The 26,917-nt window shown below is 36.5% G+C and overlaps 1 protein-coding gene across 6 annotated transcripts in view; it reads left to right on the top strand.

Annotated features, from left to right (window-relative positions):
• MAPK10 (mitogen-activated protein kinase 10) overlaps positions 1-26,917 on the top strand; it is a 350,755-nt gene that overhangs the window by 233,956 nt on the left and 89,882 nt on the right. For 5 of the 6 annotated variants that reach the window (XM_073805431.1, XM_073805430.1, XM_073805432.1 and 2 more), the window contains one exon: positions 26,504-26,633. In XM_073805431.1, coding sequence (XP_073661532.1) covers positions 26,504-26,633 — 130 coding nt within the window. Of the gene's footprint in view, positions 1-26,399; positions 26,634-26,917 lie in introns of those variants that run through there. The other variant, XM_073805433.1, reaches the window with a different exon arrangement.

The raw sequence follows: 26,917 nt of genomic DNA, 5'->3' as shown, positions 1-26,917 counted from the left end.
ATCATTTGCAAATATTTTATCCTATTCAGTAGTTTGTCTTTTTGTTTTGTCAATGGTGTCCTTTGCTGTGCAAAAGTTTTTAAGTTTAATTAGGTCCCATTTGCTTATTTTTGCCTTTATTTCTTTTGCCTTAGGAGACAGATTAAAAAAATTGCTACGACTATGTCAAAGAGTGCTCTGCCTATGTTCTCTTCTAGGAGTTTTATGGTTTCAGGCTTACAGTTGGTCTTTAATCCATTTTGAATTTATTTTTGTATATGGTATGAAGAAATGTTCTAATCTTATTCTTTTACATGTAGTTGTCCAATTTTCCCAGCACCACTTTTTGAAGAGATTGTCTTTTCTCCATTGTATATTCTTGCCTCCTTTGTTGTAGATTAATTGACCATAAGTGCCCGGTTTCATTTCAGGGCTCTCTATTCTGTTCTTGATCTATGTGTCTGTTTTTGTGCCAGTACCATGCCGTTTGTATGAATATCTCTTAATAATATTATATTCTACATAGAATTTCTTCTTTTAGTGGAATATTGGATTAAATGAACTAGTTGGATTACATGGATTAGTTTTCTCCCCATTCTAAGTTTTTTGTTACCATAGAGACATTATTTGTAAGTTATCAGTGCTTTTAAGCAGAGAATCTACTGCTAGAAGGTGGTTAACGTTGTGTTATGTTTAGATTTGGAATGGAGTATCAACATTACATTGTTGGTAATGTCTAAATGTTAGATTGAGTCACAATGATGTCTGACTCTACACCCAAAGTCTGAACCTAAAATTCTGTCTAGTTATGGTAGATTCATATGTTTAACATCCACAAAAAGGGTTTTTTAAAATTCAGACTTTTCTGTAAACACAAAACTATAGACACATGTTTTAATCTGTTCTAGCTGGTATAACAAAATACCATAAACTCGATGGCTTATAAACAACAGAAATTTATTTCTCACAGTTCTAGGAAGTTCAAAATTAAGGTGTCAGAAGATTTGGTGTCTGGTGAGGGTCTGTTTTCTGGTTTATAAAATAGTGGCTTCTAGCTACAACCTCACATGGCAGAAAGGCAAAGGGATCTCTCTGAGGCCACCAATCCAATGTATGATGCTCCACCTTCAGGACCTAATCACCTCCCAAAGGCCATCCAAATATCATCACATTGGGCATTAGGATCTCAACATATGAATTTTGAGGGGACATAAACATTCAGATCATAGGAACACATTTATTTGAGAAAGGTGAAATAGTTTGTTCTAGCTATTGGTTGTACTGTAGACTATTTTAGCTATGGGTATGTGAAATTTTATATTATAAACAAGGCACACCTAGGATTTGCTGGGCCTTAAGCTTATAAAATTTTGAGGGGACCTTCTCTAAGAAAAACCACAAACATAAAATTAAGAATGAAAGCAAATTATTTATTTAGAATAAAAATAAAAGGATGAATAGATGGAGCACAGAAGATTTTTAGGACAGTGCAACTGTTCTGTATGGTACCACATGATAGATACATGTCATCATACATTTGTCCAAACCCATAGAATGTACAAACAATGGAATGTAATATAAACTATGAATTTTAGGAGAAAATAATATGTCAATATAGTATCAATTGTAACAAATATACCACTGTAGTGGAGGATGTTGATAATGAGGGAGGCTATGTATGTGTGGGGGCAGGGTGTATATGAGAAATCTCTATTCCTGCCCCTCAATTTAGCTGTGAACCTAAAGCTTCTCTAAGAAGGTAAAGTTTTAAGAAAAAATAAATAAGTCAGTTTTTAAAAAAATACAAAAAATTGCAAATTGGAAAAAAAACTGACAAATACCACAGAATCATAAATTAGAAAAGTAATATTTTTATTAACTGATATAATACACCTTTAATATATTTTTGGAGGCATAATCTTTGTACATGTCTTCATATGATAATAATTTTTAAAATATTATTACCTATAGAGAAAATAGAAAGAAAATTCAGTTTCTCTCCTATCATGGTTGGTCAAAACTTATCTTTATTTCCCCCAAGGTTCTAATTTTAATTAATTAATTAATTAAATTTTAATTGAAGTATAATTGACTAACAATATTATATTAGTTTCAGGTGTACAACGTAGTGATTAGATATTCTTATACACTACAAAATAATCATCAAGTCCAGTAGTTACCCTCTGTCACCATACAAAGTTATTACAATATTATTGACTATATGTCCTATGCTTTACATATATCCCTGGGACTTATTTATTTTATAAGTTAAAGTTTGTACCTCTTAATCTCTGTCACCTATTTCACTCATCCCCCAATCTCCCTCCCCTCTGGCAACCATTAGTTTTTTTCTCTGTATCTATGAGTCTGTTTCTGTTTTCTTATGTTTGTTTGTTTGTTTGTTTAAGATTTCACATATAAGTGAAATCATATGGTATTTGTCTTTCTCTGTCTGACTTATTTCACTTAGCATAATACCCTCTAGTTCTATCCATGTTGTCACAAAAGGCAATATTTAAATATTTTTTTATGACTGAGTAATCTTCCGTTGTACATATATAACACATCACCTTTATTCAGTCATCTATCGAGGTACACTTAGGTTGCTTCCATATCTTGGCTACTGTGAATAATGCCCTGATGAACATAGGGGTGCATATATCTTTTCTAACTAGTGTTCTTTTGTTTTCTTTGGAAAAATATCCAGAAGTGGAATTGCTAGATCCTATGGTAGTTCTATTTTTAGTTTTTTGAGGAACATCCATACTGTTTTCCATACTTGCTGCACCAATTTACATTCTCACCAGCAGTGCACGACTGTTCCCTTTTCTCCACATCCTCACCAGCACTTGTTATTTGTTGTTCTTTTTGTAATAGTTATTATGATAGGTGTGAGTTGATATCTCATTGTGGTTGTTTTTTCTTTGATTTTTTTAAAAAACATCTTTACTGGAGTATAATTGCTTTACAATGGTGTGTCAGTTTCTGCTTTAAAACAAAGTGAATCAGTTATACATATACATAAGTTCCCATATCTCTTCCCTCTTGCATCTCCCTCCCTCCCACGCTCCCTATCCCACCCCTCTAGGTGGTCACAAAGCACCGAGCTGATCTCCCTCTGTAATGCGGCTGCTTCTCACTAGCTATCTATTTTACATTTGGTAGTGTATATATGTCCATGCCACTCTCTCACTTTGTCCCAGCTTACCCTTCCCCCTCCCCATATCCTCAAGTCCATTCTCTAGTAGGTCTGTGTCTTTATTCACATCTTGCCCCTAAGTTCTTCATGACCATATTGTTTTCTTAGATTCCATATATATGTGTTAGCATACAGTATTTGTTTTTCTCTTTCTGACTTACTTCATTCTGTATGACAGACTCTAGGTCCATCCACCAAGCTACAAATAACTCAGTTTCGTTTCGTTTTATGGCTGAGTAATATTCCATTGTATATATGGGCCACATCTTCTTTACCCATTCATCTCTTGATGGACACTTAGGTTGCTTCCATGTCCTGGCTATTGTAAATAGAGCTGCAATGAACATTTTGGTACATGACTCTTTTTGAATTATGGTTTCCTCAGGGCATATGCCCAGTAGTGGGATTGCTGGGTTGTATGGTAGTTTTATTTTTAGTATTTTTAGGAAACTCCATACTGTTCTCCATAGTGGCTGTATCAATTTACATTCCCACCAACAGTGCAAGACACTTCCCTTTTCTCCACACCCTTTCCAGCATTTATTGATTGCAGATTTTGTGATGATGGCCATTCTGACTGGTGTGAGATGAAATCTCATTGTAGTTTTGATTTGTATTTCTCTAATGATTAATGATGTTGAGCATTCATTCATGTGTTTCTTGTCAATCTGTATATCTTCTGTGGAGAAATGTCTATTTAGGTATTCTGCCCATTTTTGGATTGGGCTGTTTGTTTTCTTGATATTGAGCTGCATGAGCTAATTGTAAATTTTGGAGATTAATCCTTTGTCAGTTGCTTCATTTACAAATATTATCTCCCATTCTGAGGGTTGTCCTTTCGTCTTTTTTATGGCTTCCTTTGCTGTGCAAAAGCTTTTAAGTTTCATTAGGTCCCATTTGTTTATTTTTGTTTTTATTTCCATTTCTCTAGGAGGTGGGTTAAAAAGGATCTTGCTGTGATTTATGTCATAGAGAGTTCTGCCTATGTTTTCCTCTAAGAGTTTGATAGTGTCTGGCCTTACATTGAGGTCTTTAATCCATTTTGAGTTTATTTTTGTGTATGGTGTTACGAGTGTTCTAATTTTATACTTTTACATGTACCTGTCCAGCTTTCCAAGCACCACTTATTGAAGAGGCTGTCTTTTCTCCACTGTATATTCTTGCCTCCTTTATCAAAGATAAGGTGACCATATGTGTGTGGGGTTATCTCTGGGCTTTCTATTGTGTTCCATTGATCTATATTTCTTTTTTTGTGCCAGTACCATACTGTCTTGATTACTGTAGATTTGTAGTATAGTCTGAAGTCAGGGAGCCTGATTCCTCCAGCTCCATTTTCCTTTCTCAAGGTTGCTTTGGTGATTCAGGGTCTTTTGTGTTTCCATACAAATTGTGAAAGTTTTTGTTCTAGTTCTGTGAAAATGTCAGTGGTAGTTTGACAGGGATTGCACTGAATCTGTAGATTGCTTTGGGTAATAGAGTCATTTTCACAATGTTGATTCTTCCAATCCAAGAACATGGTATATCTCTCCATCTATTTGTATCATCTTTAATTTCTTTCATCAGTGTCTTATAGTTTTCTGCATACAGGTCTTTTGTCTCGCTAGGTAGGTTTATTTCTAGGTATTTTATTCTTTTTGTTGCAATGGTAAATGGGAGTGTTTTATTAATTTCACTTTCAGATTTTTCATCATTAGTGTATTGGAATGCTAGAGATTTCTGTGCATTTATTTTGTATCCTGCTAGTTTACCAAATTCATTGATTAGCTCTTGTAGTTTTATGGTAGGATCTTTAGGATTCTCTATGTATAGTATCATGTCATCTGCAAACAGTGACAGCTTCACTTCTTCTTTTTCAATTTTGATTCCTTTTATTTCTTGTTCTTCTCTGATTGCTGTTGCTAAAACTCCCAAAACTATGTTGAATAAGAGTGGTGAGAGTGGGCGACCTTGTCTTGTTCCTGATCTTAGTGGAAATGGTTTCAGTTTTTCACCATTGAGGACAATGTTGGCTGCGGGTTTGTCATATATGGCCTTTATTATGTTGGGATAAGTTCCCTCTGTGCCTACTTTCTGGAAGGTTTTTATCATAAATGGGTGTTGATTTTTGTCAAAAGATTTTTCTGCATCGATTGAAATGATCATATGGTTTTTATTCTTCAATTTGTTAATATGGTGTATCATGTTGATTGATTTGAGTATTTTGAAGAATCCTTGCACCCCTGGGATAAACCCCACGTGATCATGGTGTATGATCCTTTTAATGTGCTGTTGGATTCTGTTTGCTAGTATTTTGTTGAGGATTTTTGCGTCTATTCTCATCAGTGATATTGGCCTGCAGTTTTCTTTCTTTGTGACATCTTTGTCTCGTTTTGGTATCAGGGTGATGGTGGACTCATAGATTGAATTTGGGAGTGTCCTTCCCTCTGCTATATTTTGTAAAGGTTTGAGAAGGATAGGTGTTAGCTCTTCTCTAAATGTTTGATAGAATTTGCTTGTGAAGCCAGCTGGTCCTGGACTTTTGTTTCTTGGAAGATTTTTAATCACAGTTTCAATTTCAGTGCTTGTGATTGGTCTGTTCAGATATTCTATTTCTTCCTGGTTCAGTCTCAGAAGGTTGTGCATTTTTAAGAATTTGTCCATTTCTTCCAGGTTGTCCATTTTATTTTCAGAGAGTTCCTTGTAGTAATCTCTCATGATCCTTTGTATTTCTGCAGTGTCCATTGTTACTTCTCCTTTTTCATTTCTAATTCTATTGATTTGAGTCTTCTCCGTTTTTTCTTGAAGTGTCTGGTGAATGGTTTATCAATTTTGTTTATCTTCTCAAAGAACCAGCTTTTATTTTTTTTAATTTTTTGTGGTACGCGGGCCTCTCACTGTTGTGGCCTCCCCCATTGCGGAGCACTGGCTCCAGACGCACAGGCTCAGCAGCCATGGCTCACAGGCCTAGCTGCTACGCGGCATGTGGGATCTTCCCATACTAGGGCACGAACCCGTGTCCCCTGCATCGGTAGGTGGACTCTCAACCACTGGGCCACCAGGGAAGCCGAAGAACCAGCTTTTAGTTTTATTCTTCTTTGCTCTCGTTTCCTTCATTTCTTTTTCATTTATTTCTGATCTGATCTTTATGATTTCTTTCCTTCTGCTAACTTTGGGTTTTTTTTGTTCTTCTTTCTCTAATTGCTTTAGGTGTAATGTTATGTTGTTTATTTGAGATGTTTCTTGTTTCTGAAGGTAGGATTGTATTGCTATAAACTTCCTTCTTAGAACTGCTTTCGCTGCATCCCATAGGTTTTGGCTCGTCATGTCTCCATTGTCCTTTGTTTTTAGGTATTTTTTGATTTCCTCTTTGATTTCTTCAGTGATCTCTTGGTTATTAAATAGTGTATTGTTTAGCCTCCATGTTTGTGTTTTTTACAGATTTTTTCCTGTAATTGGTATGTAATCTCATAGCATTGTGGTCGGAAAAGATACTTGATATGATTTCAATTATCGTAAATTTACCAAGGCTTGATTTGTGACCCAAGATATGATCTATCCAGGAGAATGTTTCATGAGCACTTGAGAAAAATGTGTATTCTGTTGTTTTTGGATGGAATGTCCTATAAATATCAATTAAGTCCATCTTGTTTAATGTATCATTTTAAGTTTGTGTTTCCTTATTTATTTTCATTTTGGATGACCTGTCCATTGGTGAAAGTGGGGTGTTAAAGTCCCCTAATATGATTGTGTTACTGTCAATTTCCCCTTTTATGGCTGTTAGTATTTGCCTTATGTATTGAGGTACTCCTATGTTGGGTGCATAATTATTTACAATTTTTATATCTTCTTCTTGGATTTATCCCTTGATTGTTATGTAGTGTCCTTCTTTGTCTCTTGTAATAGTCTTTGTTTTAAAGTCTATTTTGTCTGCTACTTCAGCTTTCTTTTGATTTCCATTTGCATGGAATATCTTTTTCCATCCCCTTACTTTCAGTCTGTATGTGTCCCTAGGTCTGAAGTGGTCTCTTTTTGGTAGCATATATATGGGTATTGTTTTTGTATCCATGCAGCCAGTCTATGTCTTTGGGTAGGAGCATTTAATCCATTTACATTTAAGGTAATTATCGATATGTATGTCCCTATTACCATTTTCTTAATTGTTTTGGGTTTGTTATTGTAGGTCATTTCCTTCTGTTGTGTTTCCTGTGTAGAGAAGTTCCTTTAGGATTTGTTGTAAAGCTGGTTTGGTGGTGCTGAATTATCTTTGCTTTTGCTTGTCTGTAAGGTTTTAATTTCTCCATCAAATCTGAATGAGATCCTTGCTGGGTAGAGTAATCTTGGTTGCAGGTTTTTCTCCTTCATCACTTTAAATATGTCCTGCCACTCCCTTCTTGATGAAGAAACAGTGTTTCTGTTGAAATATCAGCTGTTAACATTATGGGAATTCCCTTGTGTGTTATTTGTCCTTTTTCCCTTGCTGCTTTTAATATTTGTTCTTTGTATTTAATTTTGATAGTTTGATTAATATGTGTCTTGGCATGTTTCTCCTTGGATTTATCCTGTATGGAACTCTTTGTGCTTCCTGGTCTTGATAAACTGTTTCCTTTCCCATAGTAGGGAAGTTTTCAACTATAATTTCCTCAAATATTTTCTCAGTCCCTTTTTATTCTCTTCTTCTTCTGGGACCCCTATAATTCAAATGTTGTTGCATTAAATGTTGTCCCAGAGGTCTCTGAAACTGTCTTCAGTTCTTTTCTTTTTTTTTTTCTTTGTTCTGCGCTGCAGTAGTTTTTTCCACTATTTTATCTTCCAGGTCACTTATCCGTTCTTCTGCCTCAGTTATTCTGCTATTGATTCCTTCTAGAGAATTTTTAATTTCATTTATTGTGTTGTTCATTATTTGTTTGCTCTTCAGTTCTTCTAGGTCCTTGTTAAACGTTTCTTGTATTTATTCTATTTCCAAAATTTTGCATCATCTTTACAATCATTATTCTGAATTCTTTTTCAGGTAGACTGCCTATTTCCTCTTCATTTGTTAGGTCTGGTGGGTTTTTATCTTGCTCCTTCATCTGTGGTGTGTTTTTCTGTCTTCTCATTTTGCTTAACTTACTGTGTTTGGGGTCTCCTTGTTGCAGGCTGCAGCTTCGTAGTTCCTGTTGTTTTTGATGTCTGTCTCCAGTGGCTAAGGTTGGTTCAGTGGGTTGTGTAGGCTTCCTTGTGGAGGGGACTAGTGCCTGTGTTCTGGTGGGTGAGGCTGGATCTTGTCTTTCTGGTGGGCAGATCTACGTCTGGTGGTGTGTTTTGGGGTGTCTGTGGCCTTATTATGATTTTAGGCAACCTCTCTGCTAATGGGTGGGATTGTGTTCCTGTTTTGCTAGTTGTCTGGCATAGCCTGTGCAGCACTGTAGCTTGCTGGTCGTTGAGTGAAGCTGGGTCTTGGCACTGAGATGGAGATCTCTGGGAGATTTTCGCTGTTCGATATTACGTGGAGCTGGGAGGTCTCTGGTGAACCAGTGCCCTGAACTTGGCTTTCCCACCTCAGAGGCACAGTCCTGATACCTGGCTCGAGTACCAAGAGCCTTTCATCCACATGGCTCAGAATAAAAGGGAGAAAAAAATGGAAAGGAAGAAAGAAAGAAGATAAAATAAAAGTTATTAAAATTAAAAAAAATAATTATGAAGAAAAAAATTTTTTAAGTAAAAAAAAAAAAAAAGGATAGACAGAACACTAGGACAAATGGTAAAAGCAAAGCTATACAGAGAAAATCACACAGAGAAGCATACACATACACACTCACAAAAAGAGAAAAAGGGAAAAATATATCTAATATCTTTGCTCCCAAAGTCCAGCTCCTCAATTTGGGATGATTTGTTGTCTATTCAGGGATTCCACAGATGCAGGGTACATCAAATCGACTGTGGAGATTTAATCCGCTGCTCCTGAGGCTGCTGGGCAAAATTTCCCTTTCTCTTCTTTGTTCACACAGCTCCCAGGGTTCAGCTTTGGATTTGGACCCACCTATGTGTGTAGGTCACCTGAGGACATCTGTTCTTCGCTCAGACAGGACGGGGTTAAAGGAGCAGCTGATTCGGGAGCTCTGGCTCATTCAGGCCGGGGGGAGGGAGGGGTACGGATGCAGGTTGAGCCTGTGGTGGCAGAGGCCAGTGTGACGTTGCACCAGCCTGAGGCGCACCGCGTGTTCTCCCCGTGAAGTTGTCACTGGATCACGGGACCCTGGCAGTGGCGGACTGCACAGGGTCCCCGGAAGGGGGATGTGGATAGTGACGTGTGCTTGCACACAAGCTTCTTGGTGGCTGCAGCAGCAGCCTTAGTGTCCCATGCCCGTCTCTAGGGTCTGTGCTGATAGCCGCAGCTCGCACCCGTCTCTGGAGCTCCTTTAAGCAGCGCTCTTAATCCCCTCTCCTCGCGCATCAGGTAACAAAGAGGGAAGAAAAAGTCTTTTGCCTCTTAGGCCGCTCCAGACGTTTTCCTGGACTCCCTCTCAGCCAGCTGTGGTGCACTAGCTCCCTTCAGGCTGTGTTCATACCACCAGTCCTCTCCCTGCACTCCAACCAAAGCCCAAGCCTCAGCTCCCAGCCCCCGCCCGCCCCGGCGGGTGAGCAGACAAGCCTCTCGGGCTGGTGTGTGCTAGTCGGCACCGATCCTCTGTGCGAGAATCTCTCCGCTTTGCCCTCCGCACCCCTGTTGCTGCGCTCTCCCCTGCGGCTCCAAAGCTTTCCCCCTCCGCCACCCGCAGTCTCCGCCTGCAAAGGGGCTTCCAGTGTGGAAACCTTTCCTCCTTCACAGCTTCCTCCCACTGGTGCAGTTCCCGTCCCCGTTCTTTTGTCTCTGTTTTTCCTTTTTTCTTTTGCCCTATCCACGTACGTGGGGAAGTTTCTTGCCTTTTGGGAGGTCTGAGGTCTTCTGCCAGCATTCAGTAGGTGTTCTGTAGGAGTTGTTCCACGTGTAGATGTATTTCTGATGCATTTGTGGGGAGGAAGGTGATCTCTGCATCTTACCCTTCTGCCATCTTGAAGCTCCTCCTCCTCATTGTAGTTTTGATTTGCATTTCCCTGATGATTAGTGATGTTGAACATCTTCCATGTGTCTGTTTCCCATCTGTATGCCTTCTTTGGAAAAATGTCTGTTTAGGTTCTCTGCCCACTTTTTAATCAAGTTGTTTGTGGTACTTCTTGGTTTCGGTTTTGTTTGTTTTTTTGTTTTTGATGTTGAGTTGTATGGATTCTTTGTATAGTTTGAATATGAACCTTTTATCAGATATATCATTTCCAAATTTCTTCAAAACTTACCTTTTAATATTGAGAGTTTAGAAAGTATTTTTCAGCTTCACAATTCATATACATGTTTAGAATTGTTGTCAAGTTTCAGAAAACCTCTAGTTTCTTTTATATATGGGCTGTAATGTTTGAAAAATTTGTTTACAGACTATCTTCTGGCTTCATATATTTCAAATATTATTTCTCCACCACCATCTACATACCTGCATACTTCCAGTGTCAGGCAGTATTCACGTTGTGATATAATTTCTGGTCCTGCCACTTCCTGTTACAACACTGGGCACCAGGTGAATGTGCCCAGAGGTTGCAGTATTCTTAGCATGCATGTCTAATCCCTGAAAATTGCAATAATTTAAATATATAAATGACTGTGAAGCCTATAGTAACCCACTGAACCAAAATAAATTTATTCTTAACTTAATTTCCCCTTAGTCAGGTCCTGAAATGTCTGCAGCCACTCTGATTCTACCTTTTACAAGGGGAAGTTGATGGAACAGAAGGTGGAGAAAAAAGAGATAGTGGTCTTAACTCTTCAAAATTTAAGTATAAAATGCATGTGACTTGCTCTTTTAAAACATAATATTTGTAAATTAAAGGAACTGGAGTTGAGATTGAGATTAGAAATATTAGAAGCAAATTTTTGTTGAAGTATATGACAAAATTTATCAGGTTGACTTCATAGTCTTGAACATGTCTTTTTTCTGACTATCACAGTCAATCTATAGTTTCAAAAGTCATGTTAGCTGTTAATCTTCAATAAGATAAATATGTTTGCCTAGATGCACTTCCCAATACAAAAAATGTGTTCTGTTTGAGTTTTCTTTTCAACGGTCAACAAAGCGCAATATAAAATCATTGCAAGAATAACTTCTATACTATTCAATACTTTAACTCAACATGCAATGGCAATAAAATTACAGAAGAACTGTATCCAAGTTTTATCCAAGTATGAAGGATTACATAAATTGCTTATTAACTCATTATTGAGACCTTTATGGACTAGAATAGTATCTTATCATCTGACTAAAGGCAGAACAAAAATGAGGTGACCACTGGAATTAAGTTCTAGGTTGGTATTTCATTGAGTTCATATTTGGTAAACCCTTTCTAATCTGGTACACTTCAGTTTATTTCACTACTCTTATTAAATATTGTCGGCTGTGTTTTCCAAGTCAGTATTTCAAATTCTTATTTTACAATTTAAATATGATATTTTGATAGTCAGTGTCAGCATTCATGTAAAATGCTATTTGCATTGTTTCATAAATAACAATTTAAAAATATTTCGTGGCAAACAGAACGTTTTTGAACATTAACATTTTACAGCAGTTACTGACTTATAAACAGGATTTATGCTGAAACAATTGACTAATTGCATTTCTGGCACAACATGCTGCCAGTAATCTGATCATAAACTCGTGGGACCTCTCTTTTATTTTTTTTTTCCTTTCTTATTTTCTACCTTGAAACTGCAATAAAGCTATAGTTTATGATATAAACTGGGGGGAAATTATAGTTCTTGTTTTAAAAATATAACAATTAATACAAATGCTAAGATAAGTCCCTAGCTAAGTACGTATTTCCCTAACTGTCCTTTTCAAAACTGATATATTAGTTTTGACATGCAATTTGGGTTTTATTAAATCCTCAAATTCAATGCCACATTCTGCAGTGATAATTCTCCATGTTTACTGTTTTCTATATTTCTACTTGACTTTTAAACTTTCTGTATGCCTGTTAGCTAGATAATAAAAACATAACAAGCAAAACTACCCACAAGATCTAGTTTTATATGTTTTCAATGATCAAACTGAAGCTAAATTAACTACCTCAACTGAAAATTTTGTTTCTAGAATGAGCAATACATTTGATACTAGCACCCTCTTTCCAATTCCACAAGGACCTACAATCTACAATCTTCTATCATTTCTCTGTTCCTGACCACCCTCATGTACTCATTTTCCTCCTTACACAGCCTAGATATTGTATCTCTTATTATAATCTATCCCATACATAAACTCTCAGTTATCTTCTCCTCTCTTTCTGCCTGGCAAAACTCAAATGCTGGTTTAATCTAACTCCTCTCCACTAAGACAGATGAACGTGGCTGGAGAAAATCATTTAGTCATGTTGACTGTGTGCTCCTAAATTCAAGACCAAAAGATTAAGTGGGCCTTTATTACTGCCCAGAAACTCTAGTCCCTTACATTTCTACCATCCTTGGTGACAATTTTATCCCTTCACTCTGCCCTCAAAATTCTAAAAACCTTTCCCCCATCCTTCTCTCAGCTGATGATCTTGCTTCCCATTTCACTGCAAAACTAAAAGCCAACAGAAATGAACAAGTTCTTCACCACCACCACATCTCTACCTATGTACTGGCATCTGAACCCATTTAGGCTACTTTTCTGGCTGATGCTGTGCAGTGTTTTATCCTGTATAAAATGATGCCTACACTTGCAACTATATCCCACACTATTTTATCACTTCTAGCAATTATCCTCTTTGCCATCCTCAATATTTCCTTAAAACTAGAATTTTCCATTAGTGACTAGTATTTCCTTTCTCATTTTTGAGCTAATATTTTCAGTTCATATTTTATTCCTGTATTAGGTAGTCTCCCAGTATGTCACAGGTCTTTGAGTATAAGAAACTAAACTTGTTCTTTTTTGTATATATCACAATACATATTAGCAAGTTTTTGCTTAATTATGTGACATGATCTAGTAAAATTTAACCTTCTTCTATGAAGTTTTTTACTTTATCCAAATAAATATATCCAGTAAGTAAAAATAGAGACATGATAGAAGACCAGTGAATTTTTGTTTAGTGAAAAAAGAGATAGCCATGAAACAGTCTTAAATGAACTTGATTTTCAAAACTGAGTATTAGTTCAAATTAAAAAGAAATGTTACAATGGAATTCCATTTCCTTATAGTGTTTAGCCAAAGGACAAAGACAGGGATTATTTTTATTACCCTAGAGGACATAGAATTTGTGTTCATATGCTTTCATCTATATATTAATTATGGTGCCCCAGAATAGATGATTAATAAAAATACATATGCATGTGTGCATGTGTGCATACACACATATGCACACATGCATACATACATACACAATGCTTTAATCTTTACCAGTGACACAGAAAGAACTTTTGTGAGAAGAGAATTTTTGTTATTATTGTTATTTTGTTTTGTTATTGAGTTTTGTACATTCTGACCTTTCTCTAAACTCAGAATGCATCACAGAAGAGTACATAAATAAATCTCTTTTCCATTTTGGTGCTTATGAGTGTTGGGTGCCTTGGGTTCCTAAATTGAGCACACATAAAACCACAAAAGCAGGATGCAGTAGGAGGGCTGTTAATACCAGCTTGTCAGGAAACCCATTTGGGGGTCAGTAAACAGGTTGTTAACAATACAAACCAACAGGAAAAAGATGGAGAGCACAAAAGGCAGGCATGCATTTAGGAGTAAAATCAATAATTGTATTTGATAGGTGTGGTTCTTTTTACATAGTTGTGCAAAGAAATTCCAATGTATAGTCTCAAAGTGCCAATTTTCTATCACTGTTTAAAATTCTTAGGAAGACAGCTTTTGTGAGAAGGATACTATATAGACTAAACTTTTGCTGAACAATCATCATGTTAGTTTAAAACAAACAAAAAACAACTAACACCTGCAGAATTTACCAGCCATTTATCTGGTTTTACCATGTTTCTCAAAGAAATTATCTAACAAAAAAATTTTGTGATTTTTTTTTAATGCTTTAATGTATTTCCTGGAAGCTCAAATTTTGTTTCTTTTATAAATGTAAGGAGTAAAACTATAACCAGTGAGCATTCTATCTCCAGATCACTCATGTACTAATTGTCTCATGAGCAAGTTATTTAACCACTCTGTGCCTCAGTTTTCATTAGCTCTACTAGTTCGCCAATTTTCTGTAAAAATACAGCAAGTTAGCTAATATCTGTCCAGACAATAAGTGCAAAATTTAGTTATTATCATGAAATAATTTTTCTATTATCAATTCTTTCAATTTTGTAAATAAATATTATTTAACTATTTGTTGAATGTATAAGTGAATGAAGAAGAATTAACTGTGAAATAAGAATCAGAAAGGCTGCCATCTTAGTGGAATGGCTTGCAAATATTTTGTAGTTTTGGATTTAATAATAGGGATAATAAAGAAAATGTAAACAATTCTAATAATAAAAACTGGAGGAAAATTAGGAGATTTCACACTGTCCCAGTCATATGATATCAGTTACATTTTAATTTTTCAGATGTGTGCTATACTCCTATATATTTATAATAAAGATGTCAAACTTTTATTTTGAAATAATTTTAAACTTGTGGAAAAGTTGCAAGAATAGTAAAAATAACTATAACAAGATCATAATAATACTTATTTCATATGATTTTAATGAGGATCAAATGAGTTAGTATATGGAAACTATTAAGAACTTTAGAAGCAAATGAATTCAGAGGAAAAAACTTTTGGAGCTAATAAATACTGGTCGTTATTATTAAGCTTCAGTTTTTTGGGGTATTTTTAACATCTTTATTGGAGTATAATTGTTCTAGAATGGTGTGTTAGCCTCTGCTTTATAACAAAGTGAATCAGTTATACATATACATATATCCCCATATCCCGTCCCTCTTGTGTCTCCCTCCCACCCTCCCTATCCCGCCCCTCTAGGTGGTCACAAACCACTGAGCTGATCTCCCTGTGCTATGCGGCTGCTTCCCACTAGCTATCTATTCTACGTTTGGTAGTGTATATATGTCCATGCCACTCTCTCACTTTGTCACATATGCTTCAGTTTTGTCACCTGAACAATGGCGTTACTAAGAGTGCCTATCTTATAAGATTATTTCATGTATAAAACTTAGCAACCCGGGGATTTTCCTGCCTAAGTTAATGACAACCTGTGCTATACAAATCATAAAACTTCTTGTTGGAAGAAACCCAATCCCAGTTTCTATGATTACTTGAATAATACCACAATAAAATAAAAATTGCCTATGCATAATCTTTTTTTGACTTAGAGTTAACAATTATATCAAATCTTCACATTTTGGGTTTACCTAGGCTTCACATCAGTAGCTATCAATATGAGGATGAATCTAGTTGATCTTTCCTAAAGCGAATCTGTTAAATTATTTGCTATTAGGAAAATATTTACTGGTGGATGAAGCTACAGTCATATTATTGTTGTCTAGAAATGCTAATAAAATTTTGGTGAAAAGAAAACAGCCTATTTGTTAATCTCCCACTTTTCAAACTGGAGCTTTTGTGCTTCAGGGTAAGGGCTGGACAGGGAAGAGTGCTGGTGCAGCATGCCAGGGACACTCAAAGCCCCATGATAAATATGGCAGGTGTGCCTGGAACTCAAATTTCATGTGAAGACTAAAGTATTGATGGGGAAATGAAATTTTATATTAAAACAAATATAGATATATATGGGATTAAAATTTTACATGAATTTTAAAGATGAAGCATATGACTTCAACAATATGCGATTTGACTTATGTTTGTACAAATCTTAGACCTATAATTCACTTTGCTCTACCATTAGGAGTATTATGATCACTGATTAGTTTACTTGTTTAAAAAATACTTATTTAGGGCCAACTATATGCCAGACACTGTACTACACTCTCAATGTAAGTAAAGGTGAGTGAGTCTCATTGCAACATTATTTACAATAGCTAAGACATGAAGACAATCTCAGTGCCTATCGATTTTATAAAATATTCCATTTTATATAATGGAATATTATTCAGCCCTAAAAAAGAAGGGATTCCTGCCATTTGTGTCAACATATATGGACCTTGAGGGCATTATGCTAAGTGAAATAAGTCAGAGAAAGACAAATACTGTATAATCACACTTATATGTGGAATCTAAAAAAAAATTAAACTCATAAATACAGAAACAAATTGGTGGTTACCAGAGATGGGGCTAGGAGTGGGAGGAGGGATAGGTGAAGATGGTCAAAAGGTATAAACTTCCAGTTATAAGATAAATAAGTCCTGGGGATGTGATGTACAGCATGGTGACTATAGATAACAATACTGTGTTGTATATTTGAAAGTTGCTAAAAGAAGTTCTCATTATAAGAAAAATTTGTAACTAAGTGAGGTGATGAAATGAATGTTAGCTAAACTTGTTGTGGTAATGATTTTGCAATATATACATATATCACATAATTTTGTTGTGCACTTCAGACTAATACAATGTTATATGTCAGTTATATCTCAGTAAAACTGGGGGAACTATGTTGATCAGGACTCAGGTGGCTTCTGCCCTCATTGAACTTACAATCAAGCAGTGTGGCAGGTTTTTTTAAGTTAAGCTAACTTAATTTTTGTAACAATTTACGAGGTTCTATTAGTTATTTTATTAATTCCGTGTTACTTCAAGACATTTTCTTGATAGATGCTAAAAATGAGCAGCAACCTCAGACACAAAATAATGCGCCAAGGATAGCCCAGTTTAGATATAATTAGACTCTATGAGGGTGCTGAGGTGCAGATTGTCGAGAAGCAAGAGTTAATGTTAGGACACCATTTAAGGAAGTCTCTGCAGTACATGTAGCTCCTGGTAGTGGAAATGGAGTTAGAGTTAAGTGGATTAATTTGAAAATTTACATTGGAAGTAAATGCAGACCTTCACGAATTGGATATGGGGAGGAGATGAGAAGAGAAGATCAAGATGACTTCTATACCTGAGCAAATGATGTTTAAGAGAGAAACAGGTTGAGAGAGAAATCAGAGGTTTATTCAGTTATGGACATATTAATTTTCAGATAATTCTGAGACAGCCAGTTAGGGGTGGTCAGTATATAGCTGTATATGTGAGTCAGGAGCTTTGAGAAAGACATTTTAGCCAGATAATATCTTGGCATCTCGAGTAACACAGCATTAAGTTAAAATATGCTGCTTCGTTTATTTGAATTTTGTCCTTAACTGATATAATGCCATTTTCCTAACATATTTAAAGCTCTGGACATAAACATCTAGCAATAGCAAATATAATTCCATGCAACAAACATGTAGGGGATACAGAGCTAAATCCTTCAGAATTTTGACCATTAAGGATCACAACAACTTTGAGGATAGCAAAAAAGGTAATAAAAGACAATATATAATAAGTATACCATAATGATCATACAAATAAACTATTGCAGGTATAGAATTCAATTTCAAAAATATCAGCCCAAATATCAGAGTAAGGGAAGTGAATTAAAAAAAAAGATAAATAGTAGACAAAGAGGAACATAGCAGTAACAAAGGAAAGAAGCCCAGGGGCTGTAAATAATAGCTAATACACATTTTCAGAGGCAAGAGACGTTGGGGGTCATCCATTGTTAGCAGTGCTTCCCCAGTTGTCAGACTAAGGGAGGGCAATCGTAAATCCAGAAATGCTGTGCTGGGGCGGGCGCGGAGGAAGAGAGAGCAGGCCCGTGGGCTGGGCAATGAAGCTTATTCCTGTCATAATTATATGTCCTGTGTGCAGGAACCATTTGAGATTCCTATGCATCACTTAATGGATCTCATTAATTCTGCAGGTGTCAAGAAGCAGTACCAACCTCTGAGCCAAAGGAACATCTTCCTGTCTTTAGTTCCGTTAATTTTTGACATAGCACATTTTTACTACATGGCCAATTTGAGAGTTGTCATTTCAGAGTAGAGTTACTTGTACAAACAAAGATGATGTGCTCAATAAACTTCCACTCCTTAGCTAAGTCTGACATCATCCAGGTTCTGATACGCACCTAACCTATATGCAGATTTATTAGGAAAATCGTAGTAAGATAAAACTATTAAATAGAAATCAGACTTTGAATTTTTTGCCAGGAAATGACCAAAGGTAAGAATGTAGCAATAACCCTGGAAGAGCAGTTCCTTGCTTCTGCCTCTTCCATCTTGTGGAAACAATGTGCAAAAACCTCTTGAACAAGAAAAGCACAGTGACCATCAGTAGCAGGGGATCATATCATTTATCTCTAAGTTGGGAAAATTTGACAGTGAAAAGGCACACTAAAATACATTGGTGGGTGTCAAAATAGTGCTATTGAAATTTGTTTAAATTAATTAAAAGAATACAAATACAAGTAAAATTTTTAAACGTATTTATATAGATTACCTAAATATTAAAAATATAACATGAGACAAATGACTATTCTTCATATATCTTTATGTATTTTAATCAACTGAAACTTCCTAGTCCTATCTGTTTGTAATACAGTTTCACTGGTATTTTTCTGAAGAAGACTTTTTTCAATGTGATTTTATTGTTTGATTTGTTCAGTTCCTTTCTTGCTTCAGTTCCTTCCACCACATTTCAGTGTGCTTTTATTTGCAAGTATTATTTGTTTATAATAATAGCTATTCCCTAAAATTTCAACAGTTGAAATATTGGGATGCTCCATTTACTAAATACTGTGGTTAAAGATTTCTAAGTGATTTTGGGGGAAAAAAATCATCTGAAATTTAGGACTTATTTATAAAAAGTTATTCCTCAATCAGAATTATAAGGGGTGCCAAGAAGTGCTAACTGCCTTGCTGAAGCATATTTATTTTTTGATTCAGCATAAGCTCTGTCTCCAAAATTTTGTGACAAAGTTATTCCAACCATGTATATATTCTATTTGAAAATCTTGGCACATACACATTCTATTTTGATTTGTAGAATATTGCAGTTTGCTTGGTCTCAATGTGAATTATTTTTGCATCACAACCACTATACTATAGAAAATCAAACTATACTATAGTTTAGTATAGTTTCTACTATACTATAGAAAATCAAACTGTTACTGAAAAGTTCTGATTTTATATTTGAAGCATTTGATATAAAGAAGGTAAAATGATTTGGTAAAATGATATAAAGCAGACATAATTTAAATGCTTTCAAAATTATTTTTCTGCTAATGGAGGCAACACATTAACAAGCTGTTGCTTAACTTTTTGTGCATATCCAAAAAAATACCCCTTGGGATAGAAAATAAGCAAAATTAATTTAGAAGAACAGTCATTTGATCTAAATGAAAAGTCATGGTTTAAATGCATTTTTTGTAGGTGCATGTGTTAAGTTATCATCCTTGGAAACAGTCTTCTTAAAATAATTACTAATTTTGAAATAGATACTGATGTTCCTTTAGGAGAATTATTTTCTGGTTTTCATTAGTCATGCCCAAGAAAACATGAGAAATAGTATAGCATACTATTACTATTATATATATATATATACTATATATACCATATTACTATAGTATACTATACTATATATAATATATATACTATATATACACTATATTACTATATATATACTATATCTTTATAGCATATAGTATTTTAATTAAATATGCAGTCTCAATTTTATTTATTTTTGTCAAAAGGGTTTATTGCAAAGTTAAAAAAGTGTTACTAAACACTAAAAAGTAAATAATTTAGATTTTTGCCACATAAATGGCAAAATCAGTGTAGCAAGAATATTCTGATTCTTCTCTATATCCTCAGTATATGCTTTATAGCAGGCTGACCAGCCTCTGTACCCTCACATATTTCATATCAAGCTAAACTCTAATTTCCCAAGTCTACTACTTAGTCTATCAAATAGCAGCCTGGCAGCTTTGTGGATTTTGTAGTTTAAATCATGAGCTGGATCATACATGGGTGGTGCACTGAATGGTCACTAAGGGCAGCAGGGTGACCGTGAGACAACTTGTCACAAAGATACAAGAAGATCAAGAGAGGCAGCACTTGCATGCACCCTATCACTCCATCTCACTGAGATGAAGAAGTACGTCTTTGGGAGCCTTCAATTCTTCACTAGTGCCATCAACCTGATTTCCAAGAATATGGTTGCCGTATGCTTAGGGTAACCATCTTCTTTACTTTCATCTGTTTTCTGTGGTGATGAGTTTGTTTAGCTAGTCCCACATTCATTATCCATGTGGTAAATCTTTGTGTGATCTCCCCCATCACTAGTTTGCTGAAGGGCTGTAAAGTACTAATTCAATTTCTAGTGTTTGGAAGAGCTGCTGCTTTTGGTGCTGTCTTTCAGGGCTTGGCTTCTGAGCCCCTTGCTACCCCTGCTTCAACTCTGTTGTCCATAATGTGCGAAGTGGTGTTGATTAGAATCTATATAACTAGGCTTGGTCATCTAGTTTAGTTTGTTGCATAGGTGAAATGGCTTTCTTGGTGTTGAGCTCTGAGCCCAGCCACCTTCATCCACAATGGGATCCTACCTTTTGCTTAGAAAAAGATTCAGGCGAACTCCACAGCTTATTGCTGTATTTGGTCATGAGTTACAGCTTGGCAAATATTGCATTCCCCAGAAAATACACTTTGGGATGGTATCGTATGCAGGAGATTTATTAAGGAGTGTTTTGGGGGTTTACAGCTGTGGAAAGGAAGGGAAGGAAGCAAAGTCAGAAGTTCAGCTGCAATGAAATCTCAGTGGACGCCTCAGCTGACCCTTTTGGGAATTTTTAAGAGAGAATGAGCCTTCCTAGCTGTCCTGAGTTGAGGTGAGGTGGCCAGGCTTTCATAATCCCAGATTTATTAGTCGCTGATTGAAGGCTGCCCAAGAAGAGAGTGTAACTTCAGTTAGGCAGCTCTTTTCAGCTGAGGTTATAACCAGAGGGGACGAAGAGCTGAGAGGCTGTGTGCCAGCAGCATTCCCAGCAGCTGGGATAAAAAGTCCTTTATTCCTGAAGGGGAATCTTAGCAGTACATCACAGCACCTACACTTCCCTTTGATGCACTAATGGATTTCTGTTATTGGCTGTTTTTTCAACATGCTTAGAAACAATCTGCAGAAAATCGGAAGCCAAAAGTGCCTAGGGCCCATGAGAGTTATAATGTATTCCTGAAACTGGGATATGCCTACTTCTAGACTTTCCATTGTATGATATAATGAAGATCTTTAATAGTTAAGCCACTATTAGTCATAATTCTATTACTTGTAATCAAAAGTATCTCTAACAAAATGTAACCAAATTGATATAGCCAAGCAATTCAATGACAGATTAGTCCAAAAAATCAACTGTTGACTTTTGATATGGGGATTAGGGAAGGCCTCTACTGAGGAGATGATTTAGGCTGAAACCTGAATTACAAGATGGAGTCAGGCAAGTGAGGATGTGGGAAGAGCATTCCTGGCAGAAGGAACAATGCAAAAGCCTTGAGGCAGAGGTGATTTTGCAGGTTGGCCAACATGTTTCTCTGTGGTGGAATCAGTGTCTTGATAGCATGTCTAGGGACTATAATGTTTGGGCATGAAAGTGAGATATTTGAGGGCATGAGGTAGAGATTAAGATGTTTAAGGTGCTCCAATGATAAGGTTTTTTAATTTTTATTTTTTAAGACATAAAGTTCTTCTCACAATTCCTAGAGATTTTTTAGTTAATTTTTTAATTTTTTGCCAACAAGCATGTTAATATTGATCAAGAACATTTTAAATGTGATAGGGAAGGGGAATAAGAGAAATTATCAAATAAATAATTATGACTTAGGAAGAAGAAAACTTTGCAACGGGTTGTCTGCAATTTCCAGAAGGAAAAAAAATCAAAACAACTGATTTTATGTTGAGAGTAAGACTTGCCTACAGGGATGTGTGTGTGTGTGTGTGTTTATATAAATACATTCAGGGAGGTAAACATAGCTTTATTGCATCATAAAACTGGATTAAATGACAGGAGCATAACAAAAGAAGGCTGTATCTTTCTTTCATGAATAAACCTGATAGACATGGAAGTGAGTATGTTAAGAAATTGCTAGAAAATTTTCAGCAGAATTGCTGGAAAGTTGCTAGAAGTGGCTGAAAAACCTTCATAAAGATTTATCTCTTTTTTTACTGGCATGAAGGAAAAAAAAGAAAAGCCACTGAAAGAAATAAAATAAAATTCTATAGTCCAAGATTCAAAGAAAGAAGGACTTCAGAGTAACAAAAAACTTTCAGACATTAATTTGTGACTATGCAGCAACCAGTGATTCCAATTTGCAGATGTATTTGCTAAACTGCTGCCAGTAATCACTGAGGAATTACAGAAAATGGGAAAGATTATAGTGTCAGCCAGGGTTCATGGCAGGAGGCAGAAACATTATAAGTAGGCAAAGATTTAATACAGTAAATTGGGTGCTTGCAAATCATTGGAAGGCCTGGAGAAGTGAACTCTAGTCTGGGCTTCCTGGAAGGACTCCCAGACATAAGAGAGATGAATCACCATGGGAGCCCCAACCTCTGAGAGTATCCTAAAAAAACTGAACTTCTGGAATACATGATTGTAACCGAGATTTGAAAATCACAGAGCTGGAACTGTACACTCATTATTACCATCATCACTACTCCGTCATGCTGGTGACTGGGCTCTGGAGACCACTGTTGCCTCTGCTTCAAACCATCTTCTCTCCCAGGATTCTGGAAAAGGACATGAATCACTGCTTCAGAAGAAAATTTCACATCTTCCTGAGACTGTGCTTGATAACTAAGAAATGTTAGAAGATGACCACCCTCACTTTTGCCTTGCAAATCTCCCACGGTTGCATCTGCCTGGCAGGACCATATTGGAACCCAGAATACTAGCTGCAAAAGCATCTAGGAATTGTATGTGTGTCTCTCAAGTCTCTTCAGTACAGGAAGGCATGATACAAGGGAGTAAATGGGCCAAACCACCATATTCCATACAACTGTAGATAGGCGAACGTTATTTTTTTAGAAGGAAGAAGGAGGTTATAAGAGACACCTACTGAACTTGATATTGGTCCTAGTATTGGTTAGAAATGATACCCTGTGAGTCATTAAGAAAGCATGTAGTGGTGACTGGGAATAGGGGTTTCATTAAAAACAAATCACACCAAACAGCTTATTAAAGTGGTAGGTAATAGAACTGCATGGCTATATGTGTCTGGATTTTAACAAGGCTTTTGTCCCAGAATTTTATAACATAGGACAAACTTGTGAAATGTGCTCAGGATAGTGGTATAGTTGAATGGATCTGTAATTAGTAGAAAGATTAAAAACTGCTGATTAGTAGATACATGTCCAATTACAGCAGATAAATATCAAATATATATATATATATATACATATATATATATATATATATATATATATATGTATATATATATATATATATATTATCCTGCCCTGCATTACACAATGACTCCAGCAAGGACATTGACTTTAAAAATAGTAATAGTCATTATTTATTGAGTGCACACTCTAGGCAAGGGGCTGTAGATGCATTACTACCTCATTTACTCCTTATAACAATCTTGTCAGGTTGTTATTACCTCCATTTTTAAGCATGTGGAAACTGATGCCAGAAAGTGTAAGTGGCTTGCTCATAGCTTCACGTCTAGTAAGCAGTAGTGCTGAGATTCAGACCTACAATTTCTTCAAGAAAGAGGTACCAGAGGGAGAGAGAACATCACATTTCTAGGAGAGATTGGCCAGAACCTGCCAAGATCCCCAGAGGGCAGCATTTTCTCAGTCATCCCACATGGGCCTACTGTCTCCAGGATCTGTTCAGTATCTCAGGAACTCAAACTCACATCGACAAGACTCACTAAAAGCTCACACACAAAACCAGATTCCGATTTATTAAATTACAAGACAATGCAGTAGTCAAGCTAACCAAATATGGACATAATACTTACATGCAGAATTCTGAAGGAGAGCCTCATGAGTAGAATTTTGACTGCAGAGGATAGAATCAGACTAAAGAGACACAGATCAGATTGCTAACTGGCTGTAGTCTCTGACAGTCACAGTAGGGATTTCAACCTGGCTGACTGGATCCCTGGACCTACCTGAGAGCACACTTTCTTATTTCACCAGGCAGTACCAGAATTTACCTCTCTGTCTCCTTCCTAGGCCCACATGACTAATTGCTATTCTTTCTTTAGATATTTTAATGACTTCACCTAAGTTGTTTTGGCTTAAAATTTAGTCTTTCTCTTTAAGGTGACTGTTCTGATCACTTTCCTGTTGACACAATTTCTTAGCTTCAGAAAGCAAGTTTAATTCCTGTATTTCCAAATTAACTGTTGTCCTTGTACACTACCTATAAGATGTATGCCCATTTGACTCTTGTGCTGACATTGATAGGTTAACAAGAACAGAACAAACACAAGAATAGAAGTACCAGTGCTAAAATACAGAGTTGAATAGCAGCACAAGTTTTTAAAAAGACAGTATTTCTAATTAGCATAGGTTCACTGTGAATCAATAGTGCGTGATGCATTTATCAAGGAAACCAGGACAGACTTAGCTGTATTAACTGTGTCAACAGAATGAATGAGCAAGTGAATGAATGAAAGAGTTGGTAGCCTTTCCCTAGTCTTCACTGACACTCCATGCTTAGAGTAACAATGGCATTTTCAGAGGACATCAACAGACTGTAATATATTCAGAGGAAGCTGACCAGATGGTACTAGGACTTGAAATCACACTCTGACAAATGGTGGTAGGACCATTTAGCTTAAGAAAGAAAAGACCTAGGTGGGGGAATAAGAAAAGCAAAGAGTTATTGAGTGCTTACTGAGTGCTTATAGAGTAGGCCAGACATTGTGCAAGGTCCTTTAATAGATTTCAAACATTATGGGCTTGTCATGATGTAAAGGGAATACTTTATTTTGAGTTGCCCTGGAAGGCAGGGCTGACAGTAGTTAGTAGAAATCACAGAGAGACAACTCTGTTTATTAGAATGATGACATTTCTAACTCTAAGAGCTTTCCAACAACAGAATGAGCTGGCTTTATGTAAAGGGGTCCATGTTTTTGAAGATGATCAAGCAGAAACTGGTCAAAATTTGATGGAGGTGTTTTGGAGAGGAATAAGTATTAAATGGAGGCATGGACCAGATGAACTCTAAGACTTTGTCCAAACTTCTCTTGTGAGTCTATTTGCAATACACCAAACCTCTTATTTATCTTTTAGTTTAGTGTCATGAGCCCTAAATGGTTAATGTCACTTCCAATTCAATAGATCAATAGGATATTGATTGCTCCCTTCTTTCCTAGCAACGAAGACAAAGTCCAGGACAACCCAAATTTGCAGAGATGGAAAAAACTTTGTGAGCGGGTTCATTAGGTATAATATTTAGCAAAAAGTGATTCACTTCCTCATTTGATCCCTAAACCCATGTATTCTGAGTATGGCAGAAACATAAAGCATGGTAACTTCTTCTCAAATGGCTTGAAAGCTTCAAATGTCAGTAGCATTCATTTCTGTCTTTGTATTTAAACGTAATGATTTATGCTTCTGAAACCCTGTCTGACTGCATTCCTTATTTCAAGCTTTGTTATTGTTAATGAGTGCACTTTGAGCATCAGCCCACCTGTGCATTCATGGCAATTAGTGTCACACCTTAAGAACTGGTCCTGTGGGGCTTCCCTGGTGGCGCAGTGGTTGAGAGTCTGTCTGCTGATGCAGGGGACACGGGTTTGTGCCCCGGTCCGGGAAGATCCCACATGCCGCGGAGCGGCTAGGCCCGTGAGCCATGGCCGCTGAGCCTGTGCGTCCGGAGCCTGTGCTCCGCAACGGGAGAGGCCACAACAGTGAGAGGCCTGCATACCGCAAAAAAAAAAAAAAAAAAAAAAACTAGTCCTGTGAGTGGGGAAAGAATGAATGTCCACTGAAAACGATCAAAGAACAATAAAGTTTTACAGCTAAATATCACATATTAGTGGATGAGAAATTCAAGCCCAGAGAGATTAAATGACTTGCCACAGTCACATGGCCAGTGGGAAAGTTGAGCACTTTCTTTCTTTTGTCCCTGACTCACTGATGCAATTACATGCTGTTTTCTTGGCTAGATACTCTTTTTCTTTTCCTAGCAAGTAGAATGTTTCTATACTAGTCACTCTTATGTCTTTATTTACAGCCTGATTAACATGTGGCTTGAGAAGCAGGTATTTGAGTAGGATTCCAAACTAGTATTTTCCTTATCTGTATCTTTAGTTTGGTAGGCAGGAATTCTAAGGGCTCCTTTGTTCTTAATTCTGGATTGCTCTTGGGTCTCTGCAGTGCTGCGTATGATGCTGCTCTTGACAGAAATGTGGCCATTAAGAAGCTCAGCAGACCCTTTCAGAACCAAACGCATGCCAAGAGAGCTTACCGGGAGCTGGTCCTCATGAAGTGTGTGAACCATAAAAATGTGAGTTCTTATTTTAAAGCTCTGGTGGTAGGAGGTGGTGAGATTGGGGAAAGAAGATCAGTATGCCAACTTGAGTGGGAAAAACTTTCTTTACTTTGCAATTTTTGCCCCTTAAGATTGTTTATCCTGCCCATATGCTACATTTGCTTTCATTGTGCTCATGGTAGCTTTCTTCTCAAAAATCATCTGAAAATCATATGGCATGGAGGGGATGAATCTGATAGATATTTCCCTGTTAAGAAATTAACCGTATTTGGTTATCTTGCTCCAAATTAACCAGAGAA

Source organism: Tursiops truncatus, chromosome 5 (assembly GCF_011762595.2).
Source record: "Tursiops truncatus isolate mTurTru1 chromosome 5, mTurTru1.mat.Y, whole genome shotgun sequence".
Lineage (NCBI taxonomy): Eukaryota > Metazoa > Chordata > Mammalia > Artiodactyla > Delphinidae > Tursiops > Tursiops truncatus.
This window is presented reverse-complemented; position numbering and strand designations above follow the sequence as displayed.